General features: G+C 39.2%; 1 protein-coding gene across 1 annotated transcript in view; it reads left to right on the forward strand.

Annotated features, from left to right (window-relative positions):
* Positions 1-17,539, forward strand: part of LOC125235556 (connectin-like) — a 41,179-nt gene extending 23,640 nt beyond the window's left edge. The window contains exons 2-3 of the mRNA XM_048142154.1: positions 11,787-12,850; positions 17,089-17,539. Of these exons, the coding sequence (XP_047998111.1) occupies positions 11,809-12,850; positions 17,089-17,483 (1,437 nt within the window). The 5' untranslated portion in view covers positions 11,787-11,808 and the 3' untranslated portion in view covers positions 17,484-17,539. The remainder of the gene's footprint in view (positions 1-11,786; positions 12,851-17,088) is intronic.
* Positions 17,540-19,067: the final 1,528 nt, after the last annotated feature.

Raw genomic sequence — 19,067 nt, forward strand, 5'->3', positions numbered from 1 at the left:
TTGAAGAATTAAATTTATTTTTTCAATAACTCCATAACAGTTAGGGTTAAGACATTATATTATCAAATCTTTAATAATGTATAAGTACTACCCTGTATGGGCCATTTCGTTGCCTTAAATAATAAATAAATTAAACTATATTTCTTAGAGAAATTAATTGTAAGGTTTACTCGGCTAATTCCGAAATTAGGGATATTCCGAAAATTACTAATATCTACTAAACGCGGCACGTCATGCTCCACGGCAGCGCCACCTTAGCCTTGATGAACATAAACACATGGGAAAATATCTATATAAAGTCTATAAAATTCTAGACTAGTTAAAAAATATCTATGTTTCTAGTTTCGCCGTGAGCTCTTATACATTGTGGCGCTGCTGTAGAGCATACTCCACAGCAGCGCCACCATAATATATCAATTACTGCATATGGTACAAGCACGTATATGGCTTCAAATAATTCTATAACAATTCTATATTGACCTTGCTTACGAAATCCCTACTTTTATTTTGCATGTAGGAAAATACGATGCCACAAATCTTTTGTAAGAAATAATTATCGCAGCGCCTTATTGAAAATCTCGGCAAAATTGTTAGTGTGTTTTCCTTGATTTTTTATTAAGGCGCTGCGATAATTATTTGTTATAAAAGATTTGTGGCATCGTATTTTCCTATATGCAAAATAAAAGTAGGGATTTTGTAAGCTAGGTCAATATATAATTGTTATAGAATTATTTGAAGCCATATACGTGCCTGTACCATATGCAGTAATTGATATTTTATGGTGGCGCTGCTGTGGAGTATGCTCTACAGCAGCGCCACAATGTATAAGAGCTCACGACGAAACTAGAAACATAGATATTTTTTTAACTAGTCTAGAATTTTATAGACTTTATATAGATATTTTCCCATATGTTTATGTTCACCAAAGCTAAGGTGGCGCTGCCATGGAGCATGACGTAACGCGGCTACATAATTTGCTCTGGCAACGCACCCTATGACGTTCAAGTATCTCCCTCCCAGCGTAAGTTGGCTCGAGACGCTAGCGGCGAAACTACGCTTGTGGCGCATCAGATTAGTGAGCGAGTGAAAAATTCCCGCTTTTTTGTCATTCGGAATTAGACGACCATCGCTAACTCTGTACTTTGGTGAGTAAATGAATTGACTGCGTTTGTGTTTGAGAGATTTTCGTTTTTTAGCCATTTTAAATCGGCTTAAACTATTCTAGCTTGAATTTTATTACATTTTCAGATTTACCCGAAGTGGGGAATTCCGTGTCACAAAGTGTACCGGAATTACCCGACCTTGTTTTCTCTAAGTAATAGCCAGTGGTTCTCAAACAAACAAAATTAAGTTCTTTTGTTATTCGGATATAACGTTTCTAAAATATGTACATTTGCGTTCAGGTCCGTTCGGTGAATTTCAACGAAGCACGTGTGTCATCAACGTGGATTGATAAAGGCCTAGGAGGTCTTCCATCTAAGTTTATGTGCATTATTTGCGTTTTTTTAAAGGTTAAAGACTAAGCCTTTAATATGTGGATTTTTATTAAGTAGGTACATTATCATAAGGCGACCCCTGGGTAAATCCGAAATAAAAGCTTGAAAAACACATGTATAAGTACTCCTATACGCCAAATCGAGTAAAAAGAGGCAGGAGGGTAATTTGAACCTTAACTGACCAAAACAACCTTCCCTCAACGGAAATCAATGAAAACACGTTATGTAACTAGACAAAGCCAGACGTGTCAGATTATTTGGTAACTTAATTACTACAATAGCTTATAAACTTCTATCAGTCAGGGCGATATATAATACCACCAAACTCGCCTTTAGACGGTGCGCATATTATATTGAGAACATAATTATATAACACGTGTATAAAGGTCCTGTTGTACAGTAAAGCTGCGTTTTCACTTAGTGTTCTAAACAGTTCTGAGCGAGCATTCGTTCGCACGTGCAACGACTTTATTTATTTAGTCGTATGGCAAAGAACAGAAACATTTACAAGTTAAAAATTAAAATTTTGAAAACCCACCGACCGCGACATAGTAGACCGATTTTCATGAAACATGGCTATTAAGAACATTCCCGATTAACTCAGCTTTCAGACAAAAAAAACTAAATCTAAATCGGTTCATCCGTTCGGTAGCTACGATGCCACAGACAGACACACACACAGACAGACAGATAAACAGACAGACAGACACACACACAGACAGACACGTCAAACTTATATCACCCCGTCGTTTTTGCGTCGGGGGTTAAAAATGAAGGTAAAGCAGCCATTTGATGACCTCGTCGCTAAGGGTGATCAGGTCTTCTGGAGGTCCATTGGCATAAAAAATAAAGGTTTGTGATAAAAAATAAAGATCAAATATTTTCATCTGACGCTCACGAAACGAAACGCTCGTAGATATCTATCTCTATCGCTCTTGCGTATGTGCGTGAAATATTACGTAAACGTATTTTTTTTAAATATTTTTTTGCGGTTTATAAGCCATAATAAAATAAAGTGATATTTTTTTCCGTTAATTGGATAGTAAGTAATGCTATAAGATAAACTATAAAAAGGGTCAAGTAGCCTATTGTTTACCCGATGACTGATTTTTGTTTTATGCATAAAATTTAATTAATTGTCTAATAATGTTGCCTTTTGTTATTATGATCCCATCAAACAAATATTATAATGTGATCAGACACGAAACGAAATTTTGATATTTGCTAGTCCCTTTTCGGTGAAGGAAAAAACGTGAGGAAACCGGACTAAGTCCAATAAGGCCTACTTACCCTTCGGGTTGGAAGGTAAGATGGCAGCCGCATTTGTAAAAACTAGTTCCTACGCCAAATCTTGCGATTAGTTGTCAAAGTGGACCTCAGGCTCTTATGAGCCGTGGCAAATGCCGGGATAATGCGAAAATTAACCATTTAAAATACTTAGTAAGACCACTTGCTAGCTTTTTGTTTTGTAATTGACGAAACAATACTATTATTTTTTTGTAATTAATTGTTAGTAAGGCACATAAAAGTTCTAAATAGACACATACATTTAGTTTCAACAGTTTGGCTTGTAAAGCAAGTTATACTTCTTTATATAAAACCAAGTCTTGTGAGAAAAAGGTCTTAGGTACTAATTTTTTTTAACAAAATCTTTGTTTGCCTCTCCTGTAAAATTTCGGTAAATGCACTTGCTAGGCTTTGATTTTGGACAGCCGAAAACCGTTGTAGATACAGAAAAAGCGTGTAGAAAAAAAGTAATCCTTGATAAATTTACTACAAATCGTTCATTGACACTTTGGTTCTAGCACTTATAGGTTTCGCGTGATCCATCACGAAAGTTGGTCCTTTACTGCAATTTTCTTTAGTGAATGTTAAGTTTTCTCCCAAATTGCTTACGAAATCTGTTTGATATTACTTCTTCTTCTTCCCAGACCTTGTCCCATTTACTTGGGGTCGGCCTTCCCTGTTCTCTTCTTCCATAGTGCACGGTTTAGTGGCAGGTTTGCGTCGTCTATCCCTTGCTCTATCAGGTTTTTCCCCACCGTCGTCAACCAAGTGGTAGGTGGTCTCCCGCTTCCTCGCGTCGTCGTAGGCATCGCTAAGGCTACATTGACAATATGATCAGGAGGTCGTCTTTGAACATGCCCGTACCACCGTAGGCGCTTCTCGACAAGCTTGTCTGTTATCGGTGCAACCTTGAAACTGCCCCTGATATACTGGTTTCGAATCCTATCTAACAGAGTGACGCCTGCAGACCAACGCAACATACGCATCTCCGTGGTGTGAAGTTTGTTTAGGTGACATTTGTTTGTGGCCCAGCATTCTGACCCATAAAGTACTGCCGGTCTTATGGCTGCTTTGTAGATGTTACCCTTCACTCTTATGGGCATGCGTTTATCACACATTACGCCAGTAAGTTCACGCCATTTAAGCCATCCAGTGTTAGTCCTCTGTGTGAGATCAGCGTCAATCCTCCCATCGTTGCTTATAACAGACCCAAGATATTTAAATTGTTCTACAGTGGGCAGAATGGTATTATCGATGGTTATCTTGACATCATTTGGATTTGTAGAATCATCAAATATGCAGGACATATGCTCTGTCTTTTTTCGGTTAATTTTAAGGCCATTTGTTTCTAGAGCATCTGCCCAGAGATTGAATACGTTTTGCAGGTCTTCGGCTGATTCCGATATCAGGGCAACATCATCCGCATACAAAATATTCCACGGTACCGGCTGCTGATGCTTCCTCGTAAGGTAATCCATGGTTACGTTAAACAATAGTGGGCTAAGAGTGGACCCTTGATGCACCCCAGTTCTCAATGCGAAGCCTTTGGTAACTCCTGCAGGACAGACTATTTGAGTTGAAACATCTCTATACATGTCCCTGATTAAGTCAATGTAGGGTTCCGGAACAAGCTGTGATCTAAGCGCTTCCCATATTAGATCTCGGGGGATATGGTCAAAGGCTTTTTCCAAATCGATGAAAACCATGTGCAAATTTGTCTTATTTCTCTTTGCTTTCTCGATTAGAATCCTAATGGCCTGTATAGCATCAGATGTACTTTTGCCAGCTACGAAACCACACTGATTAGGCGTGAGCTCTATTATATTGCTCAATCTGTTGTTAAGAATCCTCTCCCAGATCTTCAGACTGTGAGACATCAGTTTGATAGCTCTGTAGTTTTCGCACTCTCGTACGTCACCTTTCCCTTTGTAAAAGGGTATAAGATGACTTTTGCGCCATGAATCTGGTATAGACTGTCCTAGAATCAGCCTATTGTATAAGTCTTGCAACCACGAAATCCCATCATTACCCATACTTTTCCAGACCTCGACGGGTATTTCGTCTGGTCCGGGAGCTTTATTATTTTTCATTAGCTTTAGAGCTGTTTGATATTACTAAAATATTATAAACTGAAAATGAATTTCCGGGGGAAAAATCACTACCATGGGTGGGACTTGAACTCACGGCTACTGGATTGATACTCCAGGGTAGCTGTTGGTAGAGACCAACAGCTACCAAAAGCTCATCCCCAGTCATAGATACACTATATAGATCAATGGTACTCCTAGCGACTACTACCGTGAAAATATTACGTCTTAAATAGTTACTGGAATTCCAAGACATATTGGAAATTCCACCCATGGTAGTGATTTTTCCCCCTTAATTTTATTTTAGTCATGAGTTACAATATTTTAGTTATATCAAACAAATTTCGACGATTTCTTATGCATTTTGGGCGAAAACCTAACATTCACTAAAGAAGATTGCAGCAAAGGACCAACTTTCGTGACGGATCACGCGTAAACTATAAGTGCTAGAACCAAAGTGTTAATGAATGATTTGTAGTAAATTTATTAAGGATTACTTCGTTCCTACGCATTTTTTCTGTATCTTCAACAGTTTTGTCAGAAATCGAGAAAAACCGCATTTTCAGCACTTTAAGGGAGGGTAGAGGGGTGACGCAGAGGAGGGAGGAGTGGGGAGGGTTGATGAAAAATAACTTCGGTCTATAACGTACATATTTCAATTTAAAAAAACCTTCCATTAATTATGCCGTAATTTTAGCTAATTTCCCCCTGCTAATAGCTTAAAATATAATGTATCGAAAAGTAAGTATATGGTTTTCAAGGCGGGAACCAAGTGCCCGTCTCATGTCCCGCCGATTCTCTTGAACGGTGAGCAGCTCAGGAGAGTAAATTCATTTAAATACCTTGAGCACTTGGTTACCGATGATTTGCGTGATGATTCTGATATCGAGAGGGAGCGAAGGGCTCTTAATGATAGCTCGCAGGTTCAGTCGGTGTACAGCGCAAGTTAAGATTACCCTATTCCGTGCGTACTGTACATCGCTGTATACCTGCAGCTTGTGGACAAACTTTACGCAACACTCGCTAAATACATTGCGGGTTCAATATAATGATGCGTTCAGGGTGCTGTTGCGGCTGCCGCGGCACTGCAGTGCATCCGGCATGTTCGCGGACGCGCACGTAGATGGTTTTCACGCGACGCTGCGCAAGCGCTGCGCCGCAGTGCTCCGCAGAGTCCGCGACAGCCGCCACAGCCTCCTGAGCGTAGTGGCTGAGAGGTGGGACAGTGGCATAATCAGACATTGGTCCTCACTTCATTTAGGATTAGGTACTAATATAGTTATTTAAGATGTCTTGTTATTGTTACTAACAAACTATGGACACATGTTAGTCTGAAATAAACGCATTTTATTTTATTTATTTATTTTTATTAATATTTTTCAACTCCTGATTACCGATTCAATTTCACCGTGATAGATGTTCGGGGTAGTCATGAACCTATTTCTTATAATTAGTAAGGTGCATTCGGGTAATCCCGAATGACAGAAATTCTCTGGTAATTTCGAAAGGGGAATCTCGATATGATGGAAATAATGGCGATTTTTATGCGACTTTCGGGATTACCCTAATGCACCTTATTATGTATGTATATACATAATTAAATACAACGATTTACTTTGAACATGTTTTTGTCAGCCCTACCATCTTCTAAATATATAAAAGAAGAAGCTGACTGACTGACTGACTGACTGACTGACTGACTGACATATCAACGCACAGCCGAAACCGCTGGTCCTAGAGCTTTCAAATTTGGCACGTAGGTTCCTTATATAGTGTAGAGGAGCACTAAGAACGGATTTTCCAAAATTCACCTCCTAAGGGGGTCAAATGGGGGTTCAAAGTTTGTATGGGGAAACAAGATTAGTTTGACTATTTTATTCGAAACTTCACAGGAAGATTCCTTAAGACATATGACTGAATACGTGTTTCAGGTTTTTTGAAAATGTAACCCCTAAAAGGGTGAAAAGGGGGTGATAAAGTCAAAATATCAATATGGGTATCGTTTTTATGGTTTATCGGGTCGCTGATCATGATAAATACAACGTTTTTAAAATCTAACGAGGCGGAAGTGAAATACCTTCTCCCCTGTTGCGGTGCAATGGGGTTTAAATATCAAAAAAATATATAAAAGAAGATATTGACTGACGGACTGACATATCAACGCACAGCCGAAACCGCTGGTCCTAGAGATGTCAAATTTGGCACGTAGGTTCCTTATATAGTGTAGAGGAGCACTAAGAAAGGATTTTTCAAAATTCGCCTCCTAAGGGGGTCAAATGGGGATTCAAAGTTTGTATGGGGAAACAATGTTAGTTTCACTGTTTTATTCGAAACTTCACAGGAGAGATCCTAAAAACATATGACTAAAGACGTGTTTCAGGTTTTTTGAAAATTTAACCCCTAAAAGGGTGAAAAGGGGTGATAAAGTCAAAAAAACAATATGGGTATAGTTTTTATGACTAATCGGGTCGCTGATCACGATAAATACAACGCTTTTAAAATCTAACGAGGCGGAAGTGAAATACCTTCTCCCCTGTTGTAGTGCAATGGGGTTTAAATATCAAAAAATATATAAAAGAAGAAACTGACTGACTGACTAACTGACATATCAACACACAGCCGAAACCGCTGGTCCTAGAGATTTCAAATTTGGCACATAGGTTCCTTATATGGCGTAGAGGAGCACTAAGAAAGGATTTTGCAAAATTCTCCTTTTAAAAGGGTGAAATGGGGGGTTCAAAGTTTGTATGGGGAAACAAGATTAGTTTGACTATTTTATTCGAAACTTCACAGGAGGATTCCTAAAGACATATGACTAAATACATGTTTCAGGTTTTTTTGAAAATTTGACCCCTAAAGGGGTGCAAAGGGGTAAAGTTAAAAACACAATATGGGTATCGTTTTTATGGTTATATTTATGGATATTAAAATCTAATGAGGTGCAAAAGAAATTTTCTCCCCTGTTGTTGTGCAATGGGGTTAAAATATCCAAAATAGCCATAAGTATAGGTTTAGTTTTTATCTTTACTTCTGGTTCAAGAGATTTCAAATTGACACGGAAGTTCCTTAGAGGAGCACTAAGAAAGGATTTTTCAAAGCTCACCTCCTAGCATGATAATTTGACAGGGACAGGGACAGGGACAGGGACGGGGACGGGGACGGGGACGGGGACGGGAACGGGAACGGGATAGGGTCAGGGATAGGGATAGGGATAGGGATAGGGATAGGGATAGGGATAGGGATAGGGATAGGGATTATATACTCAAGGGTTGCAAAGATTGGCTAGTACAGCCGCTATCTCATATTTTTAATCTTGCTCTGCGCACTGGGGAGTATCCGAACCAGTGGAAATTAACACGGGTTCGGCCGATCCCTAAATCGGGCGATACGGCCAAGGTTGAAAATTATCGTCCAATTGCGATTCTGTCCTCGATTGCTAAATTATTCGAATCAATCGTAAACAATCTTGTACACTCTCAAATAAAGCCATATCTCTGTGACTCACAACATGGCTTTAGGCCTAGGCGGTCAGTTGAGACAAACCTTTTAACCCTGGTTGACTCTGTGTCTGAGCATTTAGATGGGGGTATACAGGTTGACGTGCTGTATTTCGATTTTAGGAAAGCCTTTGATCGCGTAGATAACGACATACTACTGAGAAAGTTATGTATCATTGGTTTTTCTCCTAAACTACTTAAGTTTTTTGCCAGTTATCTACGCGACAGGCAACAATATGTGCAGCACGGATGCTTCGTTTCTGACCCCTATCTCACTCGCTCCGGAGTGAGCCAGGGTTCAATTCTAGGCCCTCTACTGTTCGGCGTCATGATCAATGACTTGTCCTCAGTCGTTAGAAATGCCCAATGTCTCCTTTACGCTGATGACCTAAAACTTTTTTATGGCCTGCAGCAACTATCTGACTTCGAGTCTCTCCAAGACGATATTAATCGGATCTATGAATGGAGTATCACTAATAGGCTGCTATTTCACCCTGAGAAGTGCTCTGTGATGTCCTTTAGTCGAGCACGTAGCCCCTTATCTTTCACTTACCGGCTTGGAACGGATCTATTGAAACGTGTTGATACTGTAAAGGACCTGGGTGTCACTTTTGACCAAAACCTCAATTTTCATGCTCACATAAAAGCCTTAGCTACCGACTGCTATCGGAGATTGGGTTTTGTCATCCGTAACGCCAGGGAATTTGATAATCCCGTCGTGATAAAACTTATTTACACTGCTCTGGTTAGGAGCAAACTGGAGGCAGCGTCTGTAGTGTGGAACCCCCACGAGGTCACGTACATCTTGCTTCTGGAGAAAATCCAAAAGGCTTTTTTGAGATTTTTATATAAGAAAATTTATGGGCTTTATCCTTTCCTTTACCCGACAAAATTTCTGCTCGGCACTCTAGGTTTTAACTCCCTGGAAGTGAGGCGTAATTATGCTCTTGTGACCGGGGCATGCCGAATAATACGTGGAGATTCAGACTGTCCGCAGCTGGTCTCGCAACTGGTACGTCTTCTGGTACCCCTCAGTCTAAAACGCTATTCAATTTTAGGCCGCGTACTCGTGACTTGCTAGCAGTTCCCAAAGCGCGCACTGTAGCGTACAGGAACTCGCCCTTAGTTCGCGTTTTGAAGTACCTTAATGCGCTTCTCAAATCAGCACCTGACTGTGACGTTTTTGCCAGTAGATGGAAGGTCTTATGTGATGAATGTCTGAGGTTATGCGAAGCGATGGATGATCGAGTGTCTTCAGTTAGTTATTAAGTTTATTATGTTAACGTTATTACACTAAGTATTAACAATATAGTATGATGTTTTATGCATTGCACAGTGCCTTAGTGTCTCACTGTAATACTGTGTAATTTGTTTTGAAATAAAAAAAAAAAAAAAAAAAAAATAGGGATAGGGATAGGGATAGGGATAGGGATAGGGATAGGGATAGGGATAGGGATAGGGATAGGGATAGGGATAGGGATAGGGAAGGGATAGGGAAGGGATAGGGATCGGGATAGGGATAGGGGTAGGGGTAGGGGTAGGGGTAGGGGTAGGGATAGGGATAGGGAAGGGGTGGGGTGGGGATGGGGATGGGGATAGAGATAGGGATAGATAGGGATAGGGATAGAAATAGGGATAGGAATAGGGAACGGGGACGGGGATAGGGATAGGGGAGGGACGGGGACAGGGACGGGACGGGACGGGGACGGGGACGGGGACAAGGATAGAGATAGGGACGGGGATACGAATAGGGATTGGGGTCGGAATAATCGGTCGGCAATCGATATCTAGGCAGTGTAAAATGCAGGCGGCTCAGTGGAAAGGGATTAAGTAGGCATTGGCGAGTATCCTGCATCCTTAATAACTATTACATTCAATGTGCTGTAAGAAGATCGTTGTTTGCCTGCCTTTTATATGTTTACGTTTGCAGTAAGTATAAGCAAAATGGAAAAAATTGTAAGCGATAATGCAAGGAAGTACTTTTTACCCTACCGACCATAGCGTCGAGATACTGGCTATGTGGGTTGTATGAAGTTTCCCCAGTATAAATATTTATACAGGTAAAATACATACATATTCGTACCTACTACCTAAGCTGTGGTCGCTGTGTAACAATTCTACAATCATTGCAAGAATTTCATTTAAAACAATAGTAATATGTGTAAGGTACAGTCAGCCAAAAAAGTGGTTGACCACTTTTCAATCAATAGAGTCGAAAAGTGGTAAACCTCTTTCTTGGCTGACCGTACAGCAAATAGATCAGTTACAATGCCCCCCCCCCCCCCCAGTCGAGAATTGCCCCGCTTTACCTTAATCGAAATAATCGCGGACAGATGTACCTACAAAGAAACCTACGGATCCAAATGAAAATCTTATTTTTTGTAAACGTTTCAATAAGAATACTTTTATTACGCGGGCGAAGCCGCGGGTAAAAGCTAGTTTCCTATAAATACAAATATTTTATTTAGTTTCACTTATACCAAACAACAACTGCCATTGTTAGCCGAACAAGAGTTAAAACACTTCGCACTATCCTCAATCGGTGATTCAGAAGTTTCGCAGAAAAGCACTGTCGGAGTTTACACTTCCGTCGGCGCTAAGTCGTTCCAGGGTATAAACTTGAAAGCGTCATTTTAAAATTCTACGCTCGAATACGAACTCGTAACTTAACTACCACGTAATGGGACTCACTTTATACTATTTCTTTGTTCCGAGAACAAAACTCAACTTAGCGTCTTTTTCGCAAAAAGTGTCAGATCCTGTCGCTCTAATGGCACCTTAACGTCCGACTCCAATACAACCTTATCAGCAACTTTGCTAATGCGCGACATAAAGCGAAAGATAAGAAAATAACAAAGGCAACTCTCATGAAGACGATACGGTAGGGGTCAATTCTCCATACAAACGCTCTCGACTATTTCCTCCCTGGTTTTTGACGATAGAGCAATGATTTTTTCAACACAGATTATTATAATTTTTATCTGTGTCGGACCGTTTTGATTTTTTTGATATTCTCATCTTTAAAGACGCTTTAGCCCATCAAAAATTTCCAAAAACGGCTTTATTGATATTGGCGCAAAAAAGGTGTGGTATTCAAAATTGGTAAAAATTAGCCAAAAAAACTAAACGGTCCGACACAGATTATTTCATTGTTATTCAGATTCTCAAATTTCGTTACGATTGATTAAGTTTTGAACGAGGAAACAGTCGAGAGCGGAACCTCGATTTTAAAGATTTTTTCGCAATATATTTTAACTAAGTTGTTCTGTAGGGACAATTTTTTTTGATAAATCTAGTTAATAATTACTAGTATTTATATGTAACTAAAATTCCCAAATTGAAAGAGTCCCCAATTCCCTTTCCATTTTAGCATTTTCGCTCCCGTAGCCGCTTAAACGCCTTTTCTTTGTTTCAGATAGACATCGCCCGATGTGAAAGAAGATGGACTCTAAATATCTAATCCTAATTATTGTTTTCGCAACAATTGAAATCAGCGTTGTAGGGAACCGGCACAGTGAACGGCGCAGATGGAAATACGAAAAAGCTGTTAAGACACCATTCGTCAATGTTTGTAACATCGAGGACCGGAGCGCCAGGATACATTGCTATTGCGATAGCATAGAATATAAAATGGCTATGAAGGCGGATTGCTGGATTTTTAATGGCGACATCACCGAAGACGACCCGTTTTGGACAAACTTTTTGTCTCAACCTAAATTAGAGATACTTGGGTTCAGTGTTAGAGCTGACAGCAAAGTCACTTACATACCCGCAAAAATCATAATTCGACTAGAAAACCTCCAGTACTTTCGCATCCAGTACGCAAACATATCACACATACCTCCTTTTGTTTTTACAAACTCGTCGACACTAAGAGAGATATCGCTACCGAAAAACAAAATAACAAAATTGGAAAGAAAGTCATTCTCGAACATGATACTGTTGGTAAATGTTAGTTTGGTCCAGAATCGGATTTCAGAGTTGGAACGTGACGTTTTCTACATGCTCCCGAACTTGCGCCGGCTGACCTTATCAGATAACAATATAACTATTCTTCATGAAGGGTGCTTCAAGCATCTCAACAATTTGGTGAAATTAGACCTGGACAGTAATTTGCTGACTGTAGTGACTAGGGAAGACTTCCGAGGTCTCTCCAACTTGATTACTCTTAACATGAGGAACAACAAATTGTCGATGATAGGTGACTTCGCGTTTTCGAAACTTTGGGCCCTTCAGGAACTTTCGCTGGACGAAAACGAAATACAATTTATATCGCAAAAGGGCTTCGCTGGATTGGCACGACTGAGGAAACTTTCTTTGACTGATAATAACTTGCGAACGTTAGACGCTGGTGTTTTGGATAATTTTGAGAAGTTGACCGTTTTGGACTTACAGAACAACAACTTGGACACTCTAAAACAGGAGACTATGCAAAGTGTTCTGGGGAGCATGAAGTCGAATAACGCCTTAATCTCTCTTGAGGGTAAGTTATGAATAATAAGCCATTGATTCAATTATTGTTATTCAATTAATTTTTATTAATTAAAATGTTTTCTTTATTTTTATATTAATTAACAGATCATTGAAAAGTACCACGAATTCAAACTCCCCCTTTATTTCGACTTTGTAGATTTCAGTAAAGCTTTCGACAGTTTAACCCATACATCCATATTTACCGCACTACAAGACCAGGGCATAGATTCCACTTACGTTGACCTTATTCGCAATATCTACAATTCTACACCTCCAGCACCGCCAGTATAAAACTGCAGTCTCCCGGACCCTCCTTTAATATAAGAAAGGGCGTTAGGCAAGGCGATCCCTTGTCACCAAAATTATTCACCAGTACCCTTGAGCAAGTCTTCAGGAAGCTGGCGGCAGGGTGGGAACATAGGGGCATTGACGTCGGCGGAAAACAGTTAACCAATCTGCGTTTTGCCGACGACATCGTCCTCTTCTCTTCTTCAGCTACAGACCTCTGCGACATTCTGCAGGATCTAAGCAGGGCAAGCCTTGAGGTTGGATTAATGATGAACATGTCAAAGACTAAGCTCATGACCAATAGTGCAACAACAAAAGTAGAAGTGGATGGGCGAGAAATAGGATATGTCCATGAGTATATATACCTGGGCCAAATAGTTTCCTTCCAGGAACGGCAAGATACAGAAGTCGCGAGACGGACCGAAAACGCCTGGAGGAGCCCAAAGTCTATGAAGGAGCACATGAAGGGAAACCTTCCAATATCGTTAAAAAGAAAACTCATGGACATGTGCATTCTCCCCATCCTTTCCTACGGAGCACAGACTTGGTCTTTGGCAAAAGCTCAAAAATCCAAACTCACGGTTTGTCAGCGGGCCATGGAGCGTAGTATTTTGAGCGTGAAATTAACCGATCGCATTAAAAATACAATACTGCGCTCCAGAACGGGAATAACGGACGTAGCTGCAATTGCTGCCAAGCTTAAATGGGACTGGGCGGGACACGTCTGCCGGATGCTGGATGCCCTGTGGGCCAAGATAGCCACACGTTGGGTACCACAAATTGTAAGGCGTCGCGGTAGACCTCGCCAGAGATGGCGTGACGAGCTTGACGCCTTTGACGAGGACTGGTGGGAGACTTCAGGGGATAGGGATACGTGGAGGAATTTGAGGGAAGCCTTTGCCCAACAGTGGGACAATACTCTGGCTCTTAATAAAAAATAATATAATTAACAGGCTTTTATTAGGTCGTCGCGTATGTATGTAACTATGTAATGGAATCTAAGGAAGCGAATTTAACTATCTTTCAGGGATCGTAGCCTAATGAAAATTGGCAGCTGTATGTAGTTCTGATGACAATACAATAATATCATCATCATCATCATCATCATATCAGCCCTTTATCGCCCACAGGACTAAAATTTTAACAGAATGGTGGCCGCTCACAGATGTAAGAAGCGCTTGGTATCCGTTAGCTCGTTGGGTGGACGACATCCGGAAAATTGCGGGTCACAACTGGATGAGACTAGCTCAGGACCGGGACAAGTGGCGTACTGGAAGAGAGGCCTATGCTCAACAGTGGGCGATACAATAATATGGTACTGCTGAACTGATCTGATGATGGAGCCGGAAGATATGAACTGGAACTAAATGATGGAACAACGTATCATAGCTGTTTTTGGGTTTCTTAGAAAAGTCTTGTAGTGAATTTTGACCATGATTAGGTTTCAAGGTCTGATGATGAAGCCGGAAGATAGACACTGGCATTCTATGATGGAATATCGTATCATAGTCGTGTTCGCGCTTGAGAGAAAGGCCACATAACTTTAAACACGTTCAGGTTTTATTTTCATGTATAAAAGCGTGTTTTTCCAGTTTTTATTTTTTATTTATTTTATTATTTTGAATGGGCTTGCTCTTGACCACAGACAAGCCAAAGCCAAAGACGTGGCCTACGATGGAGTGAGCTCGCACAGAAGATGCCTGTCCACCCTTGATTTTAGTGTTTTTAAACTACAAATTTATAAAATATAGTTTTATTTTTATATACGATCGAGCTCCTCTGGAATAAATAAAATCGTGTATATACATCTTACTTTTCGAAAACAAATAATAGGAATGTGTACAATGTACATTTTATGTCACCGTGTATTGTGTTGTTTCTTGTGTAATACCTAACTGAGGTTCATTTCAAAGAACCTTTTGATCCTGAATATGTGTAATGGAATCCTCATAAAAATGACAAGTAACGCTTCTGGCGCTCGCTAACTCTAATTGCTATTATCATCAGTCATCTAAAAGTTGAAAATGAAAATGAAATATTTATTTTTCAAGTAGGCATATTACAATGCGCATATGAACGTCAAATAAAGCTACGCCGGCTCTAACCCTACGCCTCAGCCTCGAGAAGATTTCAGTCCCGTCAGTTAAGGAAGGTCTCTTAACAAAATGTTCATGATTAGACAAGGGATCTGGTTGCTTTCCTATTTTTTACACGACTGCCCAAAGAAAAAGAATGTATTGTGTTTAGGTTTCATGTTTGTATGACCTCTGAGGCTCTAGGACCAGCGGTTTCGGCTGTTCAAGTGTTCAGTGATATGTCAGTCTGTCAGTTTCTTCCTTTATATACCTATTTAGATTCAGATAGAGACGCAGGAAACAAATAAATGATTTCTGGTATTCACGGTATATCTACTACGGCAAAGGCCGAAAAACAAAATACCTTTTCAAAGCCGCACTTGTTCCCTCTACTAGGATTTACTTTTCTGTTCTAGAAAACCTTTTATTTTCTTCTGTGAATACGTTTTTGGTGTAAAATAATTATTATTTTGAAACGTAATAGTTTCTTGATGAGCTGATTGGTTGTTGATGATGCCCTTCCTCACTTAGGAATCTACAATAATAATAAATGCATAATACAGGGATAAACGTCGGTTGGTGTCACATCACCTTTTAGATTAAATTGTCTTAAAGGGCCTCTGCGCTGTTGGCTTCAGCCCCACGCACGCCTTCCAAATGTCCGGGACCCCATCATGGTCCCGAGATAAACGAAAGACATACAAATATAAATGCATAATATTGTCTTCGGTTTCCGCGATAGTTATTCATGAAAAAATATGAATAATAAATACTTTTTTTAGGATTCTATGTACATTTGTAAAATAATCATATGATAGGTACTGTTATCGTATATTATGTGTATACTTACTACTACATTGTTGTTATTATGTGTATTTTGTCTTGCCTATATTCACGATTAAAAGTTTATTCTATTATATTCTGTACAAGTGCGGAAAACAGGAAATTTGAAACGAGTGGCGGTAAGTTAAAACACTCCCTTCAATCGTGAAATCGACTGGAGTTAGGAATTCCTACTTCGCACCTGTACCTATCGTACGACATTTTTCAGTACATATGGCCCTTTTGTAGTTTTGATCTGGCAAGAAATGTGGTACTTTACGAACGAGTTCGGGAAAAACACACCTGTACTGAAATAGTACATTACGATACAAGTGCGTAAAAAAGGAAGTTCGAAACGAGTGGCGACAAATTAAAACACGACCGAAGGGAGTGTTATATCGACACGAGTTACGAATTTCCTTTTCGCACGTGTATCGTACGACGTTATTCTTAACTTACATAAATACATTTTCAGTACCTACAGATGGTGCTTTTTTTACGCACTAGTGCGAGAAGTGGTTCATTATATGCCAGGTCGAAACTTCGGAGGGCCATCTGTACTGAAAAACGTCGTACGATACACGCGCGAAAAGGAAATTCGTAACTCGTGTCGATTTAAAACACTCCCTTCGGTCGTGTTTTAATTTATCGCCACTCGATTCGAACTTCCTTTTTACGCACTTGTATCGTAATGTACTATTATACATTTTTTCTTCTCAAGCGACAACAATAGATTGGCAGACATGGAATATATAGAAAGAGCTATTTCTATACATTGTTATCTTTATCGGTGGCCTATTCCTTCAATCATAAGTATTTTTCAAAAGCTTTATAATAGCAGGTACACAACCTGAGGTTCTGAGAGTAATTTCCAGTAGTTTACATACATACATACATACTATCACGCCTGTATCCCATGAAGGGGTAAGCAGAGCACATGAAACTTCTCAAGTTTCAGTGCCACTCTTGGCAAATAAGGGGCGGAAAGAAAACGAAACTGTGACAGATTTCCAGTAGTTTATGTTTCCAAAACGTCAGTTATAAGTATACATTTTGTCCCCAGGTAACAAACTGACTTGCGACTGCAGCCTCCGCTGGATTTTCGGCCTCAACAACGAAACTCGAAGCAAACGCTTAAAAGCAGCTCTCGAAAGCGTAACTTGCATCATGGACGATAAATCCAACATGGCAATTGGCGAGAAGAAGAATATACCGAAAAACCAGACAACAAATGATTATGAGAATGATGAATTTGATGATGAAGTTGATACAGTTGAATATAAAAATCTGTTACGAGAATTATCACCAGAAATGCTACGTTGCTCGAATAAAATTAGTCACGAAGCGTCTGATTCGCCTCCGACAGACAATGAAGTGAGCAATCACTATTCAACGTCGAGTTATGTTGCCGTAGCAACGACGTTATATATGTCAATCTCTGTTAGCATATTATTTTAAATGGAGGTAGATATAATGTGTAAATGAATGTGATATTCAAAACAAGCGGCTGGTTGATGTGAAATTTGATAAAAAGAAATATATGTAATATCTAAGACTGCTAATATTATGTTTTTTTTTTGTATTTCTATATTTAAAAATTGTACTTATCTAGTTTATCACCCACGCTATAGTTTCTAATATTAATATAAATTGTATACATATGTATATTATTAAACAATATATATTGTAAGTATTATTTATAAATAAATATTAAATGGAAAAAAAAACGAAAAAAAAAATATATATATAAATATTATATTGAGTGGAAGAAGCGAGAGGAGGAGTAAGATACAAGACCAAGCTAGTCAAATATGTATATATTATTGATAATATATATTTATATAACATATCTATTCCATATAAGATAGAGCACGTTAGTTTAAAAACGTATGATTTAATAACTGTAACTTTAGAAATAATTTTAAAATATTTAAAAATAAGTTGCAAATATGTAAACTGTTCAGTTCTTCTTTAATGTTGTCTTCGGTTACCGCGATAGTAATAGATAATTTCATGTAATAAAACTATGGAAACGGATTATATCGCGTACTTATAATGAATTTACAACTCATCCCGAAGTTCCGAACTCTTTACAGAGTTCACGGTCAACTTGTAAATTCATTATACACGATATAATCCGTTTCCTGCGTAGTTTTGTTCTTCTTTACCCGGTTGAAATAAATACTTTCTATTTCATAATGAGCTATCTACTTGCATTATTTTGGAAGTTAAACTTCATGCAGACTATTATTTAAATGACTAAAATTAAATTTATTATGCTTACAATACCTTGTATATTTGTACCAATACAACCGAAATGGACTAATAATATGAAATCAATAAAATTTATGCATAATGATACTTACATTTTGCACCATTATTAAAGAAGAATGTAAATTATTGTCCGCTCTCGAACAAACAAGAGTGCACACGGGCGCAGGCGTGTGTGTGTGTGTGTGTGTGTGTGTGTGTGTGTGTGTGTGTGTGTGTGTGTGTGTGTGTGTGTGTGTGTGTGTGTGTGTGTGTGTGTGTGTGTGTGTGTGTGCGCGCGCATGTTCGTGTGCAAATGTAAAATTGACCAATCAGAGCGCGAGATTTGTCCGATTCATGTATGTTGTCTACGTCCAAATATCGGGAGCTCAATTAAAATTAAAAGAGTAATCACGGTCTATATCCCGGTCAATATAAGTCTAACGGCTCATGCCAGTTTACAATTTGGCGGCTTCGCTTTGATTGATGCAATCTAGTAGTAGATAGAATAATAGTCTGTACATAAGTGTTTGCTCGAACGATTTGTTCCAAGTGTTTACATGAAATAGAATAATTGTGTCGCTTAACTTCAAAAGTGGGTAAATCCATTCTGATATAAGGTTGATTATGTAAAAAATATAATAATATATGATCCGAAAGATAATCAACCTTATAGCAGAATGGATTTACCCACTTTTGAAATTAATCGACACAATTTTACCTAGCACTAAATTTCAGAACTCATGATGAGACCTGGTTTGCGGCACTTGTTGACAAAAGGGAAAGAAGACA

Source organism: Leguminivora glycinivorella, chromosome 17, assembly GCF_023078275.1.
Source record: "Leguminivora glycinivorella isolate SPB_JAAS2020 chromosome 17, LegGlyc_1.1, whole genome shotgun sequence".
Lineage (NCBI taxonomy): Eukaryota > Metazoa > Arthropoda > Insecta > Lepidoptera > Tortricidae > Leguminivora > Leguminivora glycinivorella.